Genomic DNA, 23,688 nt, shown 5'->3' on the forward strand with positions numbered 1-23,688 from the left:
TTTCTTCTTTGGAGAAATGTGTATTTAGGTCTTCTGCCCATTTTTAATTAGGTTGTTTGTTTTTTTGTTGTTCAGTTGTATGAGCTGTTTGTATATTTTGGAAAGTAAACCTTTGTTAGTCACATCATTTGCAAATATTTTCTCCCATTCCATAGGTTGTCTTTTCATTTTGTTTATGGTTTCCTTTGCTGTGCAAAAGCTTGTAAGTTTGATTAGGTCCCATTTGTTTATTTTTGTTTTTATTTTTATTGCCTTGGGAGACTGACCTAAGAAAAGATTGGTACAGTTTATATCAGAGAATGTTTTGCCTATGTTCTCATGGAGTTTTACCATGTCATGTGTTATGTTTAAGTCTTTAAGCCATTTTGAGTTTATTTTTGTGTGTGAGAGGGTGTGTTCTAACTCCATTGATTTATATGTGGCTGTCCAGCCTTCCTAGCACTACTTGCTGAAGAGACTGTCTTTCCCATTGTATATTCTTGCCTCCTTTGTCAAAGATTTTTCTTTTTAATATTTATTTATTTATTTGGCTGTGCCAGGTCTTCTTTTAAAATAAATTTATTTATGGCTGCGTTGGGTCTTCGTTGCTGTGTGCAGGCTTCCTCTAGTTGCAGCTAGCGGGGGCTATCTTCGTTGAGGTGCATGGGCTTCTCATTGTGGTGGCTTCTCTTGTTGCAGAGCACAGGCTCTAGGCGCGTGGGCTTCAGTAGTCGTGGCGCATGGGCTTAGTTGCTCCACAGCATGTGGGATCTTCCCGGACCAGGGCTCAAATCCATGTCCCCTGTGTTGGCAGAAGGATTCTTAACCACTGCGCCACCAGGGATGTCCTGCGCCAGGTCTTAGTTGCGGGGGATCTTTGTTGCCACATGCAGGATCTTTAGTTGCCATGTGTGGTATCTAGTTACCTGACCAGGGATCAAACCCGGGCCTCCTGCATTGGGAACATGGAGTCTTAACCACTGGACCACCAGGGAAGTCCCTTTTGTCAAAGATTAATTGACCATAGGTGTGTGGGTTAGTTTCTGGGCTCTCTATTCTGTTCCACTGATCCGTATGGCTGACTTGGTGCCAATACCACACTCTTTGATTACTGTAGCTTTGTAGTATTATCTGAAGCCTGGAGGGTTATGCCTCCTGCTTTGTTCTTTTTCTTCAGGATTGCTTTGGCAATTCTGGGTCTTTTATGGTTCCATATGAATTTTAGGATTATTTGTTCTAGTTCTGTGAAAAATGTCATGGGTAATTTGATCTAATTTAATGTCGCATTAAATTAGATTGCTTTCGGTCATATGGCCATTTTAACAAATTAATTCTTCCAATCCAAGAGCATGGGATATCTTTCCATTTCTTTGAATCATCTTCAATTTCCTTTATTAATGTTTTATAGTTCTCAGCATATAAGTCTTTCACCTCCTTGGTCAGGTTTATTCCTAAGTATTTTATTTTGGGGAGGTGTGATTTTAAAAGGTACTGATTTTTTACATTTCCTTTCTGATATTTGGATAAAGTTTTATATACATATTCCCTGACCTGGGCATTTCGGAGATAATGAGACTGGAATTTAATCCAGTTTTGGGAAAGGGTAAAGAACCTTCAATGAAACGGAATAAGGCATTGTTTTGGGGGGCCTGATGCAAACACAGAAAAGAGTCAGAAAAGTGATTTTCAGGACTTGAGAAGCAGCCTTGGATTTTATTTTGTGATTTAAGCCCAAGATGGATGGTATGAACCAGGATAGTCTAGAGGAAGGTGAGAGATCTGAAAATATCTGGGAAAGCTTCTTGGAATAGGTAGAACCTGAGCTGAGTCTTGAAGGAGGACGGGTGGGCTTTTCCTGGTTTAGCATTTTATTGTGGTATTTCCATGAAACCCCATCTACTTTCCACAGAAATAAAATATTTCAAGTAAATAATTGAATCATGAAATTATAATTTATTTTTCTTTGAAGATACTGCCCAAAGTTGGTATTTCTCTTTTTGATTCTTGATTTCTTAACTGGTTTTTAACCAGATATCTTCAGAATGACATGTTCTGAAGAGCCACCATGTTTTTATACAATCAGTTCCTCTGCCCCAAATACCTTCCAACCCTATCCCCCAAGCACACCTTCAGGGAATTGTGTATCTTTCAAGGCCTAGCTGAAGTAGCACCCTTTCTTTGCTCCCACAGTACAGTGCTGTCTACTTTTCTGCTTATATTACAGCTCTTATTGTTTGTTTAGTTTGTATTCTCTCTCAACCCCCTAATGTAGTCTCCTGCCCACAGAAGATACCTAATACATGATTAATAGATGTGATTAAATATAATAAGCTCTGAAATGTATTTTCCAGTATTAAGAACTCAGCTTTCTTACGTGCACAGGTATACTTATATTATGTTAATTGAATTTTTATTTGTTCTTAGATGTCATTAAGAGGATCTGCGCCAGTGACAATTGTACCTCTTCCTGGAGAGCAAGTACAGGTTCAGGGGGTCATCCAGACAGCTCAGTCTTCTGTAATTCACCCACCACACGTGCAAACGGTACAGAAATTCAAAGACTTAGTGGTTGAGAGAGGGGACTTTTGAACCCTGAGTCTGGACACACTGAAGTTGCTATAGTTATAATATTATAAAACAAGATAATAAAGTTGTCTTAGAAATTAGATTTTAGAGCAAACGAGGCAAACAGAAAAGTTTTAGAACTTCTAGTTCCATGTATATATTACCCAGTAAAAATATAAGGCAATTTTGGAAAGAAGTTATTGCTTAGAATTTAAGGAAATGAAAGATTTTCTGAAGGGAAAGCACCTTTTTATCCTAGTGGTATCCTTCATGAAAAAGAGAATTCTGAAGAAAGGGTGACAATGTGAGCGCTTTAGCAAACTAAGAAAGTACCTACCTTATGCTTTATGGTGATCAAATAAAAGAAGTTCTCTCATAGTAAAGTTCTTATTTATATCTATCTACCTTCATATTTACACCTGACAACAGTAGGAAGGAAAAGGCCATCCTGGGTTCCTTTTCTTTTTACTCTTTCTCCCCATTTTATCTTCTGGCTCCTGTGAGTCTCAGAATGCCTTTGGTCATCTCTCATTTTTAGAAGCAGCTGTCCTGGAAGAAAAGCTGTATAACTCATTTTTTCCTCTTGAATGTATATAGTGTCTGGCAGTGTTGTCAGCTCTAGAGCTGCATCTTTATGTGTTTTTTGTTTTTGTCTTTGTTTTTGGTTTTTTACCTATATGAAAGGTGACTGCTGCATGGATTTTTGAATTTTTATATGAAGATTTTACTCTTATTAGTGCTGTCATTAAAGAGAAATACTTGATCTTAGTTATAAGGAATCTCTTAGTTTTAGAAATTATTTTCTTACTTGAGTTCAGTGAGAGGCTTTGGAGTAAATTTAGGGACAGACAGGGAAAACAGCAATATTTAGATTAGAAATGGCATATCTGTGGTGCATGAGGAAATATAGAAGTGACAGACCCTCCTTAATTATTACTTTATTATTTGTTACTGTGATTATTTCTTAATTATTACAGATTGTGATCCATTCTTTCTTTCCTATCTAAAGACAAAGATTTAAGATACAAAAAAGTAGAAGTACACTAGAACTTGTTTTTGAAGGAGATAGAATGTAAAACAAGCTTCTCTGGAAATTTAAGATCTAAGTCTAAATAGTTTAGGGGAAGGCCTTCTGTAGAGAGTAATATAGAGAATTTATGTCCATTCTAGAAGCCTATTTTTTTTTATTTTTTTAAATGAAGATGAAGTCAGGTGTCACAATGCAACTTCAGAAAAATGCTGAGAAATTTAATACATTTTAAAAATTGAAAATAACTTGTTTCCTCAATTGTAAGATATTATAACTTAAAACTTGCATATGGTTATTGTATTAACTAGTTTTAATAGGTTTATTATTAAGAGTTAACATTTATTGTGTGCTTGCACTGTGCCATGCACTAAGTTCTTTACATGTATTAACTCATTCAACTGTGAAGTCAGATACAGCTAATTATTATAGATATTTAAGTTGCATGTGTTTGTATCTGCCCTTGCCAGTGACCTCCACTTTGCCAAATCTAATGCTTGTTCTCAGTCCTTGTTTTACTTCACCTGCTAGCAGAATTTGACATGGTTGATTATTCTTTTCTCCTCCATACACTGTCTTCGCTAGTTTTCCAAGGACACCTTGCTCGTTTTGTATTCCTCATGGTGGCTTGTTCTTGGTATCATTTACTGGTTCCTTCCATTCTTTCCAACCTCTTACTGCTAGAGTGTCCCTGGTTTTTGTCCTATATTTATCCCCTTGTTGAGCTCACTGAGTCTTGTGGCTTTAAGGACTATCTAAAGAGCAGTGACTTCCGACATATGTCTCGCCCAGACCCCTTCCCTGACTCACAGGCTTGTATATTCAGCGGTCTCCTGAATTTCATTATCTAATAATTAGATATTGGTTGGATATCTGATAACATTTTAAAGTTAGCATGTCTGAAATCCAAATCAGACAGCATTAATGATTAAAAAAAACTTTGAATAATGTGCATCAGTATAGAGACTGATCTTAACAACTCTAGTGAAGTAGTATTGCTTTATTTGGGGGATAGACTTTCTTCTTAGTTCTGAGCCTGCTGTGTTGTATGTTCCTTTAGTTTGGGCTCCTGTAATAAACTTTCTCTTTTCCTTTTATTTCTTTCTTTTAGACCTTAGATTTAATGACAAAGGAATTTGGGTGGCAGAAGACAGATCATTTTTTTCTGAAAGTAAAAATTAAATTTAATTCTTTTTCTGTGTGCTTCTGTTCATCATAGTAAAACCAGTTCTGTTTTTCAGGTATCATCTTTATCAGAAAGTGAAGAGTCTCAGGACTCATCTGACAGCATAGGCTCCTCACAGAAAACCCACGGGATCCTAGCACGGCGCCCATCTTACAGGTGAGTACTTGTGTCAAACCCTGCATGTGTTATATTACCATATGAGTTGGAATGGTGCTGGCAAAGCAAATTATATCAAGAAGGAGCATGTGTTTGTATAGGAAGGGAAGTGTTAAGAGAGACAGGGCAAGATTTTGAAGGGCCCAAGTTGCTGTGCTGAAGAGGAATTTAGACTCATCTTCTGGCAAAGTATTAGATATCCATATTTACTAACTTTAATAGTAATATGAAAGGACTGTAGATTTTAAGAATTAAAATACTTTGTGTTTCCTTTCTTAGCTTCCTAGCTCTGAGCCTTTGTCTTTCCCTTGTGTGTGTGTCCCTTTTGCTGAAACATTCTTCTACATTCTGCACATACTTTAGGCCTCATTTCCTCCTGGAAACCTTCTCTGTTTACTTTCTCTTCAGCCTCCCAAGACCAGGTTAGGTCTTTCTTCTGTGGCATCCTTTTACTAACCCCTATTATAGTACTTCTCTCATGCTACTGGAATTCCAGTTTATTTGTGGGCATGGCCAGTGCATTATTATTTTTTGTCATCTCAGGGCCTAGCAGAATGACCAGATGAGAGGAGATTGCTTAATAATTGTTGAATGAACAGAAAGCTGAAGTAATACAACTAACTGACAGAAAGCTTTTGAAATAATCTGGGTGATTTCATATAGGTAGTATGGTATCTTTGGCATGGCTGGATCTGAGACACTTCTGTGGTAGAATTGACCAAACCTGGTGGCTAAGTGGTAGGAGGAAAGGGAGACAGAAAAGGATGAAATGCTCTTTTGAAACACATAGACAAATGCAGTAAGGTTTTCAATGTTATGAGAGAACGTTTTATAGGGTGTATTCATTCCTGCCTGATGAAAGAAGTAGGAAAGACTTCATAGAAGATGTAATTTAGTTCATCATCAATCTGATAAATTCTGAGAGCTAGGAGCAGGGGGAGGTTTTGTAAGGCAGGAAGAGAGCTTCTTAGGCTGAGGGAACACTGTAATGAAAGGTAGATTGTATGATATGAAAGAGGTTGGCCTGTTCTGGGAATTGGCAATTTAAGGTACAGTGAGGAAGGGGTGGTTTAGCAAGAAAAGGTAAACAGGAGCCACATTACTTAGAACCTTGTTACCATGTTAAGGAATTGGGACTCTACTGAATAAACAGTTAATGAACACAAAAAATTTTATCTGAATTTTTTGGGGGTGAAAAATAAGCCTACTAAAATGAGTTCAATTTGAAACTATAAAAAAAGTAATCCAGGGACTTACCTGGCTGTCCAGTGGTTAAAACTCCATGCTTCCACTGCAGGGAGTGTGGGTTCGATCCCTGGTCAGGGAACTAAGATCCCACATACCACACAGTGTGGCCAAAAAAAAAAGTAATCCATTATGAAAGGAATTTCTCAGCCTTAGAAAGCAAGGTTCCAACCACGTAAGTTAATCAAAACCTACATCTAGATATATCTTATGAAGCAAAATTGGAGGACACCAAAGATAAAAATAAGATCTTAAAAGCTTCCATAGAGAAAAGACAAATTACCTAGAAAGGAGCGACCATTAGGCTGACAACAGATTTTTGAATGGTAATATTAGAAGACAATGGACTAAAATCTTTAAATGCCAAGAGAAAGTAACAGTTGGCCTGGAATTATATACCCACCTGAACAATCACTCATGAATAATGGTGAAGTTAAAATCATTTCAAACTGATTTAAGAAATTACTAAAGGGTATACATGTCAGGAAGAAGAAAATGAAACCAAACAAAAGGAACATGAATATAAGAAAGAATGGTGAACCAAGACATTCATTTAAGTTACCATTGACTTTTTAGAATAATACTAATAATGATTAATTTGGGTAGTTTAAAAACAAATGGAAAGAAATATATCAGGCAGAAATATATAAGACAGGAATGGCCTACTGGAGTCTTACATCAATTACCTTTAGACTTACCTTAGACTGTTAGAGGTAATTGGCAAAAGAATACAGATTAAAAGTTTAATTTCCAAATAGTGGGGCTCTTTTGGCACAAAACAGTTATTTAGCTCCTAGATAAAATACTTGTTAATGAATTGTGCATTTATAGGAAATAACAGAAATGTCTTATCAGCCTATCCTAATAAACATAAAACCATATACATACAAATACATGAGCTGAAACTAGAATGGGAAGCAGAAGCAAGCATGAAGACCAAGGTACATCCATTACTTTAGGTCTACTGCAGGAAGGGACTATGAACCTGAGATTTTTGTATTAAGCTGAGATCCCTACAGCAGGCTAGAGCACCTGAAACAAAGCTTCTCCAAGTTAAGCTTTCCACATTACCCAAAGATAAGATCAACCAAATATGAATTTACAGTCAGAAATCATGAAACATACAAAGAAATAAACCATTATAAGTGAGAATCAGCAGAAACTATATAATGAACTCAATAAATGCAGAAAAGGTATTTGATAAAATTCAGCACCCACTCAAATTTTTAGCAAATAAGGAATAAAAATGGACTTTCCTAGCATATACAGACTTTGAGAACTGAACTATACATAGGGCAGATCATAGCTCAAGTTTCAAACATGGTACACACATGGACCAAATCTGAATAGCACTGCATAGTCTTTGAAAACTAAACTGATGTTGGAACCACGACCCACAGAAGGCTGGTCAGAACTTGCAGCTTGGACACAACCAGGCTGATAGCCTGCTAAAACAAGAATATCAAGAATTCTCCATAGGATTTAAACAGGAGTCTAATACAATATTGAAAATATCCAACATTACATGGCATACAAAGAACCTGGAAGAATCTTAACGTGTGAGGGAAAAGACTATAAGCAAATGCCATCTCCTAGATGACCCAGATGTTGGAATTATATGACAAAAACTTTAAAGGAGCTACTACTGAAATGTTCTAACTAACAAGTAAGGGTGAATTCCCTTGAAATGAATGGAAAGATAGGAACTCTTAGCAAAATACAGAAGATATAAAGAGAACAAAATAGAAATTTAGGGCTTTCCTGGTGGCACAGTGGTTGAGAGTCCGCCTGCCGATGCAGGGGACGCGGGTTTGTGCCCCGGTCCGGGAAGATCCCACATGCCGCGGAGCGGCTGGGCGTGTGAGCCATTGCCGCTGGGCCTGCACGTCCGGAGCCTGTGCTTCTCAACGGGAGAGGCCACAACAGTGAGAGGCCTGCATACCGCAAAAAAAAAAAAAAAAATTTAAGAGCTGAATACACTAACAGAAATAAAACCTCACTGGATGGATTCAATAGGAGAACAGAGATAAAGAGTCAGTCAACTTCAAAGATAGTTCAATGGAGATTATCCAATCTGAAGACTAGAGATTGGAAAAATTAACTAATTCTCAGGAACTTCTGAGACAATACCCAAAGATCTAAAACTGTGTCATTTGAGTTATAGAACAGAAAAATGTTGCAGAAAATATACTTGTAGAAATAATAGCTGAAATGTTCCCAAATTCAGTGAAACCTACAAATTGAAAAAGCGTAGCAAATCTTAAACAAGATAAAACACAAAGAAATCCCTGCCCAGACATATATCATAATCAAACTGCTGAAAAATAAAGACACAAATATTGTGAGCAGCCAGAGAAAAATGACACAACTTATAAGGGCATGATGTGAATGATTATAGATTTCTCATCAAAAACTGTGCAAGCTAGAAGAAATGAAATAGCATTTTTAAAGTGCTAAAGAAAACTGTTAATCCAGAATTAATTCTCTATCTAGTGAAAATAACCCTCAGAAATGGAGGTGAACTAAGTATTCTCAGATAAAGGAAAACTAAGAGAAATCATTGACAGCAGACTTGCTCTAAAATAACTGCTAAGAAAGTTCGTAAGACCAAAAGAAACTTGGAAGGTTACGAATGAATAAAGGCAACAGCAAGATCTGGGCAAATATAATGGACTACTCTCCTATTAAATTCTTTAAAATATGTTTGATGGTTGAAAAAAATGACACTGTCTGATGGGGTTTTCAGTGTAGGCAGTTTTAATATGTAAGACAACTACAACATAAATGGGGGAGGATAAAGAGACTTAATATGGTGGTAAAGTTTCTAAGGTTCACTTGAAGGGATAAAATAGTGACTATAAGTAGACTAGGCATCTATACTGTAACACCTAGAACAAACTACTAAAGAAACTATACAAAGAGATTTAGTCAAATACACAATAGATAAAGTTTTGAAAAATCTTAACCCAAAAGAATGCAATTTTTTAAAAAGATAGCAAATAATAAAATGGTAGAGCAACCAATATCAGTAGTTATATGAAGACAGCATGACTTAAACTCACTAAAAAACAGATTATAAATAGACACAAAAATCCTCTAGAAAATATTAGTAAACCAAGTACAACAACATATAGATGGTATTATACACCATAATTGAGTAAGATTTATCCGAGTGCAAAATTGGTTTAACATCTGAAAATCAATTAATACATCGTATTTATAGAATAAAAATTTAAAAACTTATATTTATCTGAACAGACACACAAAAAAGCATTTGATGAAATCCAGTACCCTTTTTTTTTTTTGCATTACGCGGGCCTCTCACTGTTGTGGCCTCTCCCATTGTGGAGCACAGGCTCCGGACGCATATGCTCAGCGGCCATGGCTCACGGGCCCAGCCACTCCGCGGCATGTGGGATCCTCCCAGACCGGGGCACGAACCCACGTCCCCTGCATCAGCAGGCGGACTCTCAACCACTGCACCACCAAGGAAGCCCCTCCAGTACCCTTTAATGATAAAAATTCTCATCAAATAGATGGGAGTTTCCTCAACCTGATAAAATGCATCTACAAAAGCCCAGAGCTAACATCATATTTAATGGTGGAAGACTGAATGTTTTCCCCCCTAAGATAAGGCACAAGACAAGGCTGTGGATGTCTGCTCCACTATTTCTGCTTAACTTTTTACTCAGGAAATCAGGCAAGAAAATAAAATGAAAGGCATATTGGAAAGGAAGAAATAAAAGTTTGCAGATGACAATGATCTCATATATAGAAAACCCCAAAGGATCCACTAAAATAGAACTAATAAATAAGTTCAGCAGGGTTGTGGGATACAAAATCAATTGGTTTTCTATACACTAGCAATAAACAATCCAAAAATAAAATTAAGAAAACAGTCCTACTTAAAATAACAAAATATATAAAATACTTTAATACTTGAAATTAAATTTATAAATTCAAATTATATGAAACAGAAGTATAATACTTGTATGTTGAAAACTACAAAACCTTGTTTGAGAGACATTTTTTTAAAATCTAAACAAAAAGACATCACATGTTCATCAATTGGAAGACTAAATATTGTTAAGACAAATAACCCAATTAAACAATGAAGAAAAGATTTGAATGAACATTTCTTCAAAGAAGATATACAAATGGCCAATAAGTATGTGAAAAACTGATCAGCATCATTTGTCATTAGGTAAATGCAAATCAAAATAATGAGATAAGACTTCAAACCTAGTAGGATGCCTAAAAAACAAAAACAAACAAAAAACCCATAACAGGTGTTGTTTAGGGGGGGCAGTGGCTGTGGAAACAATCTGGCAGTTCTTCAAAATACTGAACATACACACCTTATAAGCCATTACTACTATTGCTATATATATAAGTAAGAGAAATAAAAACATAATCAAAAGAAAATTGGCTATATTAATATCATACAAAATAAGACTTAAGAGCAAAGAAAATTATCAGAGATAAAAGAGGGAGTCAGTTCACGAAGAAGACATAACAATCCTAAATATGTACGCATCTAACAACAGAGCTTCATAATACATGTATCAAAAACTTACAGAACTGAAAAGCAAAATAAATCCACAGTTATAACTGAAAATTTGAGTACACCTACCTCAGTATCCTACAGAACTTGTAGCCAGAAATACAGCAAGATTATAGAACAACTGAACAATACAATCAACCAGTCGGATCTAATTGACATTTTTAGAACACTTTACCCACGTGCACAAAGAACATTCACCAAGAAACACCACATCCTGGATCATAACAAACCTTAACAAATTTAGAAGAATTGAAATTACGCAAAGTTCTCTTATATTTGAATTAGACTAGAAGCCAGTAAAAGAAAGATAACAGGAAAATCTCCAAACATATGGAAATTAACACACTTAGAAATAATCCATGGACCAAACACAAAATCTTAAGGGAAATTAGAAAGCACTGTGAACTTAATGGAAAATGAAAATATCAAAATCTGGAGCTGTAACCAGTGGGAAATAATTAGAGGAAAAATTACCTTATTAAATAAAAACTTATAAAAGAAGGAAAGTCTCAAATCAACAAGTTTCCACTTTAAGAAACTAGGGGAAAAACAAAATAAGCTCAAAGCAAGCAGGAGAAATGAAATAATAGAGATTAAGAACAGAAATCAGGGAATTCCCTGGTGGTCCAGTGGTTAGGACTCCACACTTCCATTGCCAGAGGCCCAGGTTTGATCCCTGGTCAGGGAACTAAGATCCTGCAAGATGCATGGCATGGCCATGGGGGGAAAATAGAGCAGAAGTTAATGAACTTGAAAAGAGAAAACTAATAGAGATAATATATCTGAAAGGTGGTTCTTTGGGGGAAAAAGAATTAGTAAAATTGATGATCCGGTAGCAAGATGGGGGGAATGGTGAATATAAAGGGGAGAGTGGTCAGAGATGAGGTTGGAGAGGTCACAGGGACAAGTTATGGCCTTGTAGACTGTGTCATTTATTCTGATAGGGAGCCACTGCAGATGAGTTACTTTATCTGACTGACATTTTAAAAAGATGACTGGTTGTTGATGATTGGTGTGGAGAATGGACTGTAGTAAGGGGAGGGTAGACTAAAGGAGGACCTGTTAGAGGCTACTGTTCAGTCAAGAGGGTGGTGGCATGGACTGGGGTGCAGCAGTGGAGGTGATGAAGGTGGTTAAGATTCTGGATATATGTTTAAGATACAGACAATGGGATTTGTTTATGAATTGGATAAAGGTTGTGAGAAAGAGAGAAAGACTCAAAAGTTTTTGAAAAACAGAGTCGATATTTACTGATGTGGGTAAGACTGCAAGCGGTGGAAGGATATCTGACATTAGATTTGGATGTATTAAGTCTGAGCTGCCTATTGAGTGGAAGTATTCAATACACAATTGGATATAGGAGTTTCGAGTTAAGGAGAGAAGTTGAGGAAGTATCATTTGAGGGGTCATCAGTATACACAAGGTATTAAAGCCTGTGGGACAGATGAGCTCATTAGAAAGAATATAGATAAAGAGAAGTCCAAAAGACTAAGGTTCTCCAAGAATGAGGCAGGAGGATGAGGAAGAATGCAAAACAGTGGCAAATAATATCTCAAAATATAGTAAAAAAAAAAAAAAAAAGTAATATATGGGAATGGTAAACAACAATTTAGATAATGGTACTCTTTGAGGGGGAGAAGAGCAGGGAAAGGAATTGGTAGTGACATTTTGGTGTATCTGTAAGTTAATTCCTATTAAAAATGAGATATCTAAAGCAAATATGGCAAAATAGCATCTAATGATTCTTGGTACATGGTACATAGGTGTTTTATTTTCTGTACTTGTCTTTATGCTCAAAATGTTTCATAAGTTAAAATCGAAAAAGAAATGGCCACAGCATTCCACAGTCTCATGCAAGGCTGGCTGCTTAAGACCATGCAAGGCAGCTTGTTAAATGGATTCTGGAGCTCTGTCCACTCAATCATTAGGGGTACCAGTTGGGAATCTGAATTCAGTAAACCTCTCCAGCTGATTCTGGTACATAAGCAGGTTTAGGAACCACTGTGACAATTCTACAGATGGCTAACACAGAGTCCTATAGGACTGCCACCTCTCTTGCTCTCTGTGTGGGACTTCTGTTAGTACAGTCTACACTTGCAGCTCTTGTTGGGAAGACTGTCCAGAGTAAAGAGACCAAGATGGAGAAGGATCTTCAATGTGTGGTTAGAGAACAGCTGAAGGATCTAAAATTATTTGGCCTCCAATAATGACCTGTAGCAGTTGTCAAATATTGCAAAGTAGGGCATGGATATAGTGGATTGGCCAAAAAGTTCATTCAGGTTTTCCCGTGAGGTGTTCTGGAAAAACCGAATGAACTTTTTGGCCAACCCAATTAGGGTAAAGCTTAACTTTCTGTAGCTTCATTGGGTGGAATTAGCTTTGACTCTAAATAAGGATGACCTCTAACCATCCAAAAATTGAATAGTTTGCTTTTTGGAAGTTGTAGATGAATTATTCCTGAAGTAGAGGCTGTTAGCAATGTTAGAGAATTCCTCCACGGGCTGGAGGGTTAGCATAGATAACATGAAAGATCCCTTTTAATGCTGAAGGTTGGTTTTTTTTTTCCTTTGTGATTCTTTTTTGTTATTGTTTCCACACAAGTAGTTCAGGTTTTCTGATTTTTCTACAATAAACACAGAATTCTTGAGTAAACATTTTTTAAACACAGAATTCTTGAGTAAACATTTCTTTTTGCTTTTCTTTTTTTCCCCAGAAACAAATAACGCTCCCTCCATGCCCAGCTGTGTTTTGGAAGACCTTTCTTTTCAGCAAGGCATCTCTTTCCATCCCTTTATTCTTGCCATGAGTCCCCCCCCCCCTTTTTTTAAACAAGTCTGAGGGATGCCTGTGGAATCAAATGTACTACTTGTTAAAATAAGCAATTTTATTTATCACTGATACTCTGCATTTTTATAGTTGTATTTTTTTGTACTTTCCATCGAAGTTAGGAAAATGGGCTTTTTTTCCCCTCCAGTTATACATACATATATACCTTCTTTTTCATATTCTTTTCCATTATGGTCTATCACAGGATTTTTTTTTTTTTAAAGGACAGATGAGAGCATGTTTAAAATGACACAAAGCAAAGTGTCCATCCATTTCCTGAAAGGTCTCCCACAGTTATCAAGCTGAAGAAATGAGCACAGTACTAGGAGTCAGGAAGTCTGGGCTTTCATCAGACATTTTCACAAATTTGCTATGTGAAGCAGAACTAGTCACTTCCTCTCTCTTGGCTTCAATTTCCTCTTCAGTACAATGCAGTGGTTGGGCCAGACAAGTTTCAAAAGGGTTACCCATTGGTCATGATTGGAAACAGGATTTTTTTTTTTAAACATCTTTATTGGAGTATAATTGCTTTACAATGGTATGTAAGTTTCTGCCTTATATCAAAGTAGATCAGTTAGACATATGTTCCCATATCTCTTCCCTCTTGCGTCTCCCTCCCTCCCACCCTCCCTATCCCACCCCTCTAGGTGGTCACAAAGCACAGACTGATCTCCCTGTGCTATGCGGCTACTACCCACTAGCTATCTATTTTATGTTTGGTACTCTATTTATGTCCATGCCATTCTCTCACTAGATCAGAGCTTATCCTTTCCACTCCCCATATCCTCAAGTCCATGCTCTAGTAGGTGTGTGTCTTTATTCCTGTCTTACCCCTAGGTTCTTCATGACATTTTTTTTTCTTAGATTCCATATATATGTGTTAGCATACGGTATTTGTCTTTCTCTTTCTGACTTACTTCACTCTGTATGAGTCTCCAGGTCCATCCACCTCACTACAAATAACTGTTTCATTTCTTTTTATGGCTGAGTAATATTCCATTGTATATATGTGCCACATCTTCTTTATCCATTCATCTGTTGATGGACACTTAGGTTGCTTCCATGTCCTGGCTATCGTAAATAGCGCTGCAATGAACATTTTGGTACATGACTCTTTTTGAATTATGGTTTTCTCAGGGTATATGCCCAGCAGTGGGATTGCTGGGTCGTATAGTAGTTCTATTTGTAGTTTTTTAAGGAACCTCCATACTGTTCTCCATACTGCCTGTACCAATTCACATTCCCACCAGCAGTGCAAGAGTGTTCCCTTTTCTCCACACCCTCTCCAGCATTTATTGTTTCTAGATTTTTTGATGGTGGCCATTCTGACCGGTGTGAGATGATACCTCATTGTAGTTTTGATTTGCATGTCTCTAATGATTAATGATGTTGACCATTCTTTCATGTGTTTGTTGGCAATCTGTATATCTTCTTTGGAGAAATGTCTATTGGAGAAATGTCTATTTAGGTCTTCTGCCCATTTTTGGATTGGGTTGTTTGTTTTTTTGTTATTGAGCTGCATGAGCTGCTTGTAAATTTTGGAGATTAATCCTTTGTCAGTTGCTTCTTTTGCAACTGTTTTCTCCCATTCTGAGGGTTGTCTTTTGGTCTTGTTTATGGTATCCTTTGCTGTGCAAAAGCTTTTAAGTTTCATTAGGTCCCATTTGTTTATTTTTGTTTTTATTTCCACTTCTCTAGGAGGTGGGTCAAAAAGGATCTTGCTGTGATTTATGTCATAGAGTGTTCTGCCTATGTTTCCCTCTAAGAGTTTGATAGTGTCTGGCCTTACATTTAGGTCTTAACCCATTTTGAGTTTATTTTTGTGTATGGTCTTAGGGAGTGTTCTAATTTCATACTTTTAACATGTACCTGTCCAGTTTTCCCAGCACCACTTACTGGAGAGGCTGTCTTTTCTCCACTGTGTATTCTTGGCCTCCTTTATCAAAGATAAGGTGACCATATGTATGTGGGTTTATCTCTGGGCTTTCTATCCTGTTCCATTGATCTATATTTCTGTTTTTGTGTCAGTACCATACTGTCTTGATTACTGTAGCTTAGTAGTATAGTCTGAAGTCAGGGAGCCTGATTCCTCCAGCTCCATTTTTCGTTCTCAAGATTGCTTTGGCTATTCGGGGTCTTTTGTGTTTCCATACAAATTGTGAAGTTTTTTGTTCTACTTCTGTAAAAAATGCCAGTGGTAGTTTGATAGGGATTGCATTAACTCTGTAGATTGATTTGGGTAGCAGAGTCATTTTCACAATGTTGATTCTTCCAATCCAAGAACATGGTATATCTCTCCATCTATTTGTATCATCTTTAATTTCTTTCATCAGTGTCTTATAATTTTATGCATACAGGTCTTTTGTCTCCTTAGGTAGGTTTATTCCTAGATATTTTCTTTTTGTTGCAATGGTAAATGGGAGTGTTTTCTTAATTTCACTCTCAGATTTTTCATCATTAGTGTATAAGAATGCCAGAGATTTCTATGCCTTAATTTTGTATCCTGCTACTTTACTAAATTCATTGATTAGCTCCAGTAGTTTTCTGGTAGCATCTTTAGGATTCCCTGTGTATAGTATCATGTCATCTGCAAACAGTGACAGCTTTACTTCTTCTTTTCCTATTTGGATTCCTTTTATTTCCTTTTCTTCTCTGACTGCTGTGGCTAGAACTTCCAAAACTAGGTTGAATAAGAGTGGTGAGAGTGGGCAACCTTGTCTTGTTCCTGTTCTTAGTGGAAATGGTTTCAGTTTTTCACCATTGAGGACGATGTTGGCTGTGGGTTTGTCATATATGGCCTTTATTATGTTGAGGAAAGTTCCCTCTGTGCCTACTTTCTGCAGGGTTTTTATCATAAATGGGTGTTGAATTTTGTCAAAAGCTTTCTCTGCATCTATTGAGATGATCATATGTTTTTTCTCCTTCAGTTTGTTGATATGGTGTATCACGTTGATTGATTTGCGTATATTGAAGAATCCTTGCATTCCTGAAATAAACCCCACTTGATCATGGTGTATGATCCTTTTAATGTGCTGTTGGATTCTGTCTGCTAGTATTTTGTTGAGGATTTTTGCATCTATGTTCATCAGTGATATAGGCCTGTAGTTTTCTTTCTTTGTGACGTCTTTGTCTGGTTTTGGTATCAGGGTGATGGTGGCCTCATAGAATGAGTTTGGGAGTGTTCCTCCCTCTGCTATCTGTTGGAAGAGTTTGAGAAGGATAGGCGTTAGCTCTTCTCTAAATGTTTGATAGAATTCGCCTGTGAAGCCATCTGGTCCTGGGCTTTGGTTTGTTGGAAGATTTTTAATCACAGTTTCAATTTCAGTGCTTGTGATTGGTCTGTTCATATTTTCTATTTCTTCCTGGTTCAGTCTCGGCAAGCTGTGCAGTTCTAAGAATTTGTCCATTTCTTCCAGGTTGTCCATTTTATTGGCACAGAGTTGCTTGCAGTAATCTCTCATGATCGTTTGTATTTCTGCAGTGTCAGTTGTTACTTCTCCTTTTTCATTTCTAATTCTATTGATTTGAGTCTTCTCCCTTTTTTTCTTGATGAGTCTGGCTAATGGTTTATCAATTTTGTTTATCTTCTCAAAGATCCAGCTTTTAGTTTTATTGATCTTTGCTATCGTTTCCTTCATTTCTTTTTCATTTATTTCTGATCTGATCTTTATGATATCTTTCCTTCTCACTTTGGGGGGTTTTTGTTCTCCTTTCTCAAATTGCTTTAGGTGCAAGGTTAGGTTGTTTACTTGAGATGTTTCCTGTTTCTTAAGGTAGGACTGTATTGCTATAAACTTCCCTCTTAGAACTGCTTTTGCTGCATCCCATAGGTTTTGGGTTGTCGTGTCTCCATTGTCATTTGTTTCTAGGTATTTTTTGATTTCCTCTTTGATTTCTTCAGTGATCACTTCGTTATTAAGTAGCATATTGTTTAGCCTCCATGTGTTTGTATTTTTTTTTTTAACATCTTTATTGGAGTATAATTGTTTTACAATAGTGTGTTAGTTTTTCCTTTACAACAAACTGAATCAGTTATACATATACATATGTTCCCATATCTCTTCCCTCTTGCATCACCCTCTCTCCCACCCTCCCTATCCCACCCCTCTAGGTGGTCACAAAGCACAGAGGTGATCTCCCTGTGCTATGCAGCAGCTTCCCACTAGCTATCTAATTTACATTTGATAGTGTATATATGTCCCTGCCACTCTCTCACTTCGTCACAGCCCACCCTTCCCCCTCCCCATATCCTCAAGTCCATGCTCGAGTAAGTCTGTGTTTTATTCCCGTCCTACCACTAATCTCTTCATGACATTTTTTCCCTTAGAGTCCATATATATGTGTTAGCATACGGTATTTGTTTTTCTCCTTCTGACTTACTTGACTCTGTATGACAGACTCCAGGTCCATCCACCTCATTATAAATAACTCAGTTTCATTTCTTTTTATGGCTGAGTAATATTCCATTGTATATATGTGCCACATCTTCTTTATCCATTCATCTGTTGATGGACACTTAGGTTGCTTCCATGTCCTGGCTATTGTAAATAGAGCTGCAATGAACATTTTGGTACATGAGTCTTTCTGAATTATGGTTTTCTCAGGGTATATGCCCAGTAGTGGGATTGCTGAGTCATATGGTAGTTCAATTTTTAGTTTTTTAAGGAACCTCCATACTGTTCTCCATAGCGGCTGTATCAGTTTACATTCCCACCAGCAGTGCAAGAGGGTTCCCTTTTCTCCACACCCTCTCCAGCATTTACTGTTTCTAGAGTTTTTGATGATGGCCAATCTGACCGGTGTGAGATGATATCTCATTGTAGTTTTGATTTGCATTTCTCTAATGATTAATGATGTTGAGCATTCTTTCATGTGTTTGTTAGCAATCTGTATATCTTTGGAGAAATGTCTATTTAGTTCTTCTGCCCATTTTTGGATTGGGTTGTTTGTTTTTTTGTTATTGAGCTGCATGAGCTGCTTGTAAATTTTGGAGATTAATCCTTTGTCAGTTGCTTCTTTTGCAACTGTTTTCTCCCATTCTGAGGGTTGTCTTTTGGTCTTGTTTATGGTATCCTTTGCTGTGCAAAAGCTTTTAAGTTTCATTAGGTCCCATTTGTTTATTTTTGTTTTTATTTCCATTTCTCTAGGAGATGGGTCAAAAAGGATCTTGCTGTGATTTATGTCGTATAGTGTTCTGCCTATGTTTTCCTCTAAGAGTTTGATAGTGTCTGGCCTTACATTTAGGTCTTTAACCCATTTTGAGTTTATTTTTGTGTGTGGTGTTAGGGATTGTTCTAATTTCATACTTTTACATGTAGCTGTCCAGTTTTCCCAGCACCACTTATTGAAGAGGCTGTCTTTTCTCCACTGTATATCCTTCCCTCCTTTATCAAAGATAAGGTGACCATATGTGTGTGGGTTTATCTCTGGGCTCTCTATCCTGTTCCATTGATCTATATTTCTGTTTTTGTGCCAGTACCATATTGTCTTGATTACTGTAGCCTTGTAGTAGAGTCTGAAGTCAGGGAGCCTGATTCCTCCAGCTCCATTTCTCGTTCTAAAGATTGCTTTGGCTATTCGGGGTCTTTTGTGTTTCCATACAAATTGTGAAATTTTTTGTTCTAGTTCTGTAAAAAATGCCAGTGGTAATTTGATAGGGATTGCATTGAATCGGTAGATTGCTTTGGGTAGTAGAGTCATTTTCACAATGTTAATTCTTCCAGTCCAAGAACATGGTATATTTCTCCACCTATTTGTATCATCTTTAATTTTTTTCATCAGTGTCTTATAGTTTTCTGCATACAAGTCTTTTGTCTCCTTAGGTAGGTTTATTCCTAGATATTTTATTCTTTTTGTTGTAATGGTAAATGGGAGTGTTTTCTTAATTTCACTCTCAGATTTTTCATCATTAGTGTATAAGAATGCCAGAGATTTCTGTGCATTAATTTTGTATCCTGCAACTTTACCAAATTCATTGATTAGCTCTAGTAGTTTTCTGGTAGCATCCTTAGGATTCTCTATGTATAGTATCATGTCATCTGCAAACAGTGACAGCTTTACTTCTTCTTTTCCTATTTGGATTCCTTTTATTTCCTTTTCTTCTCTGACTGCTGTGGCTAGAACTTCCAAAACTATGTTGAATAAGAGTGGTGAGAGTGGGCAACCTTGTCTTGTTCCTGATCTTAGTGGAAATGGTTTCAGTTTTTCACCATTGAGAACGATGCTAGCTGTGGGTTTGTCATATATGGCCTTTATTATGTTGAGGAAAGTTCCCTGTATGCCTACTTTCTGCAAGGTTTTTATCATAAATGAGTGTTGAATTTTGTCAAAAGCTTTCTCTGCATCTATTGAGATGATCATATGGTTTTTCTCCTTCAGTTTGTTGATATGGTGTATCACGTTGATTGATTTGCGTATATTGAAGAATCCTTGCATTCCTGGGATAAACCCCACTTGATCATGGTGTATGATCCTTTTAATGTGCTGTTGGATTCTGTTTGCTAATATTTTGTTGAGGATTTTTGCATCTATGTTCATCGGTGATATAGGCCTGTAGTTTTCTTTCTTTGTGACGTCTTTGTCTGGTTTTGGTATCAGGGTGATGGTGGCCTCATAGAATGAGTTTGGGAGTGTTCCTCCCTCTGCTATCTGTTGGAAGAGTTTGAGAAGGATAGGTGTTAGCTCTTCTCTAAATGTTTGATAGAATTCGCCTGTGAAGCCATCTGGTCCTGGGCTTTGGTTTGCTGGAAGATTTTTAATCACAGTTTCAATTTCAGTGCTTGTGATTGGTCTGTTCATATTTTCTATTTCTTCCTGGTTCAGTCTCGGCAGGTTGTGCATTTCTAAGAATTTGTCCATTTCTTCCAGGTTGTCCATTTTATTGGCATACAGTTGCTTGTAGTAATCTCTAATAATCTTTTGTATTTCTGCAGTGTCAGTTGTTACATCTCCTTTTTCATTTCTAATTCTATTGATTTGAGTCTTCTCCCTTTTATTCTTGATGAGTCTGGCTAATGGTTTATCAATTTTATTTATCTTCTCAAAGAACCAGCTTTTAGTTTTATTGATCTTTGCTATTGTTTCCTTCACTTCTTTTTCATTTATTTCTGATCTGATCTTTATGATTTCTTTCCTTCTGCTAAATTTGGGGGTTTTTTGTTCTTCTTTCTCTAATTGCTTTAAGTGCAAAGTTAGGTTGTTTATTCGAGATGTTTCCTGTTTCTTAAGGTATGATTGTATTGCTATAAACTTGCCTCTTAGAACTGCTTTTGCTGTATCCCATAGGTTTTGGGTCATTGTGTCTCCATTGTCATTTGTTTCTAAGTATTTTTTGATTTCCTCTTTGATTTCTTCAGTGATCACTTCGTTATTAAGTAGTGTATTGTTTAGCCTCCACGTGTTTGTATTTTTTACAGATCTTTTCCTGTAATTGATATCTAGTTTCATAGCGTTGTGGTCGGAAAAGATACTTGATACGATTTCAATTTTCTTAAATTTGCCCAGGCTAGATTTGTGACCCAATATATGATCAATCCTGGAGAATGTTCCATGAGCACTTGAGAAAAATGTGTATTCTGTTGTTTTTGGATGGAATGTCCTATAAATATCAATTAAGTCCATCTTGTGTAATGTATCATTTAAAGCGTGTGTTTCCTTATTTATTTTCATTTTGGATGATCTGTCCATTGGTGAAAGTGGGGTGTTAAAGTCCCCCATTATAATTGTGTTGCTGTCGATTTCCCCTTTTAAGGCTGTTAGTATTTGCCTTATGTATTGCGGTGCTCCTATGTTGGGTGCATAAATATTTACAATTGTTATATCTTCTTCATGGATCGATCCCTTGATCATTATGTAGTGTCCTTCTTTGTCTCTTGTAATAGTCTTTACTTTAAAGTCTATTTTGTCTGATATGAGAATTGCTACTCCAGCTTTCTTCTGGTTTCCATTTGCATGGAATATCTTTTTCCATTCCCTTACTTTCAGTCTGTATGTGTCCCTAGGTCTGAAGTGGGTCTCTTGTAGACAGCATATATATGGGTCTTGTTTTTGTATCCATTCAGCCAGTCTGTGTCTTTTGGTGGGAGCATTTAATCCATTTACATTTAAGGTAATTATCGATCTGTATGTTCCTATTACCATTTACTTAATTGTTTCGGGTTGTTCTTGTAGGTCTTTTCCTTCTCTTGTGTTTCTTGCCTAGAGAAGTTCCTTTAGGATTTGTTGTAGAGCTGGTTTGGTGGTGCTGAACTCTCTCAGTTTTTGCTTGTCTGTAAAGGTTTTAATTTCTCCATCAAATCTGAATGAGATCCTTGCTGGGTAGAGTAATCTTGGTTGTAGGTTTTTTTCCTTCATCACTTTAAATATGTCCTGCCACTCCCTTCTGGCTTGTAGAGTTTCTGCTGAAAGATCAGATGTTAATCTTATGGGGATTCCCTTGTGTGTTATTTGTTGTTTTTCCCTTGCTGCTTTTAATATGTTTTCTTTGTATTTAATTTTTGACAGTTTGATTATTATGTGTCTTGGCGTGTTTATCCTTGGGTTTATCCTGTATGGGACTCTCTGTGCCTCCTGGACTTGATTGACTATTTCCTTTCCTATAATAGGGAAGTTTTCAACTATAATCTCTTCAAATATTTTCTCAGTCCCTTTCTTTTTCTCTTCTTCTTCTGGGACCCCTATAATTCGAATGTTGGTGCGTTTAATGTTGTCCCAGAGGTCTCTTAGACTGTCCTCAGTTCTTTTCATTCTTTTTTCTTTCTTCTGCTCTGCAGTAGTTATTTCCACTATTTTATCTTCCAGGTCACTTATCCGTCCTTCTGCCTCAGTTATTCTGCTATTGATCCCATCTAGAGTATTTTTAATTTCATTTATTGTGTTGCTCATCGTTTCTTGCTTCCTCTTTATTTCTTCTAGGTCCCTGTTAACTGTTTCTTGCAAATTGTCTATTCTATTTCCAAGATTTTGCATCATCTTCACCATCATTATTCTAAATTCTCTTTCAGGTAGATTGGCTATTACCTCTTCATCTGTTAGGTCTGGTTTTATCTTGCTCCTTCATCTGTTGTGTGTTTTTCTGTCTTCTCATTTCGCTTATCTTACTGTGTTTGGGGGTCTCCTTTTTGCACGCTGCAGGTTCGTAGTTCCTGTTGTTTTTGGTGGCTGTCCCCAGTGGCTAAGGTTGGTTCAGTGGGTTGAGTAGATTCCCTGGTTGGGGGGACTAGTGCCTCTGTTCTGGTGGATGAGGCTGGATCTTGTCCTTCTGGTGGGCAGGTCCTCGTCTGGTGGTGTGTTTGGGGATGTTGGTAACCTTATTATGATTTTAGGCAGTCTCTCTGCTAATGGATGGGGCTGTAGACCTGTCTTGCTCTTTGTTGGGGATAGGGTGTCCAGCACTGTTCTTTGCTGGTCCTTGAGTGAAGCTGGGTCTTGGTGTTGAGATGGAGGTCTCTGGGAGATTTTCGCCGTCTGATATTACGTGGAGCTCGGAGGTCTCTTGTGGACTAGTGTCTTGAGGTTGGTTCTCCCACCTCAGGGACACCGCCCTGGTGCCTGGCTGGGGCGCCAAGAACCTTTAATCCACAGGGCTCAAAATAAAAGGTAGAATAAATAGAGAGGAAAGAAAAGGAAGGAAGGAGGGAGGGAGGGAAGGAAGGAAGAAAGGAAGGAAGAAATGAAGGAAGGAAGCAAGAAAGCAAGACGGAAGGTGCAGAGGAAGAAAGGGAGGAAGGAAGAGAGGAAGGGAGGAAAGAAGGGGGAAGGAAGGAAGAAAGGAGGGAAGGAGGGAAGAAAGGAAGAAAGAAAGGGAGAAGACAGAGTAGTATAAAGTATAGTTATTAAAATAAAAAATAATTATTAAGAAGAAAAATTTCCTTTTAAAAAACAAAAAACAAAAAAAAACAAAAAAAAACAAAGAAACAAACAAAAAACAGAAAAATGGGTCGGTCTAACCCTAGGACAAATGGTGCAAGCAAAGCTATACAGACAAAATCTCACACAGCAGCACACACATACACACCCACAAAAAGAAAAAAAAGGGGAAAATAATAGTATATCTTGCTCCCAAAGTCCACCTCCTCAACTTGGGATGATTCGTTGTCTATTCAGGTTTTCAACAGATGCAGGGCACTTCAAGTTGATTGT

At 37.2% G+C, this 23,688-nt stretch overlaps 1 protein-coding gene across 13 annotated transcripts in view; it reads left to right on the top strand.

The window, feature by feature from the left end:
• Positions 1–23,688, top strand: part of ATF1 (activating transcription factor 1) — a 76,564-nt gene that overhangs the window by 30,123 nt on the left and 22,753 nt on the right. For 7 of the 13 annotated variants that reach the window (XR_010835808.1, XR_009338703.2, XM_059082827.2 and 4 more), the window contains exons 3-4: positions 2,404–2,523; positions 4,813–4,913. Coding sequence is in view for 9 of the 13 variants with exons in the window: in XM_059082827.2 (XP_058938810.1) it covers positions 2,404–2,523; positions 4,813–4,913 (221 nt within the window). In the remaining 4 variants the exon portion in view is untranslated. The remainder of the gene's footprint in view (positions 1–2,403; positions 2,524–4,812; positions 4,914–23,688) is intronic. The other 6 variants (XR_010835810.1, XR_010835809.1, XM_067009278.1 and 3 more) reach the window with 1 other exon arrangement.

This window comes from Kogia breviceps, chromosome 12 (genome assembly GCF_026419965.1).
Source record: "Kogia breviceps isolate mKogBre1 chromosome 12, mKogBre1 haplotype 1, whole genome shotgun sequence".
NCBI lineage: Eukaryota > Metazoa > Chordata > Mammalia > Artiodactyla > Physeteridae > Kogia > Kogia breviceps.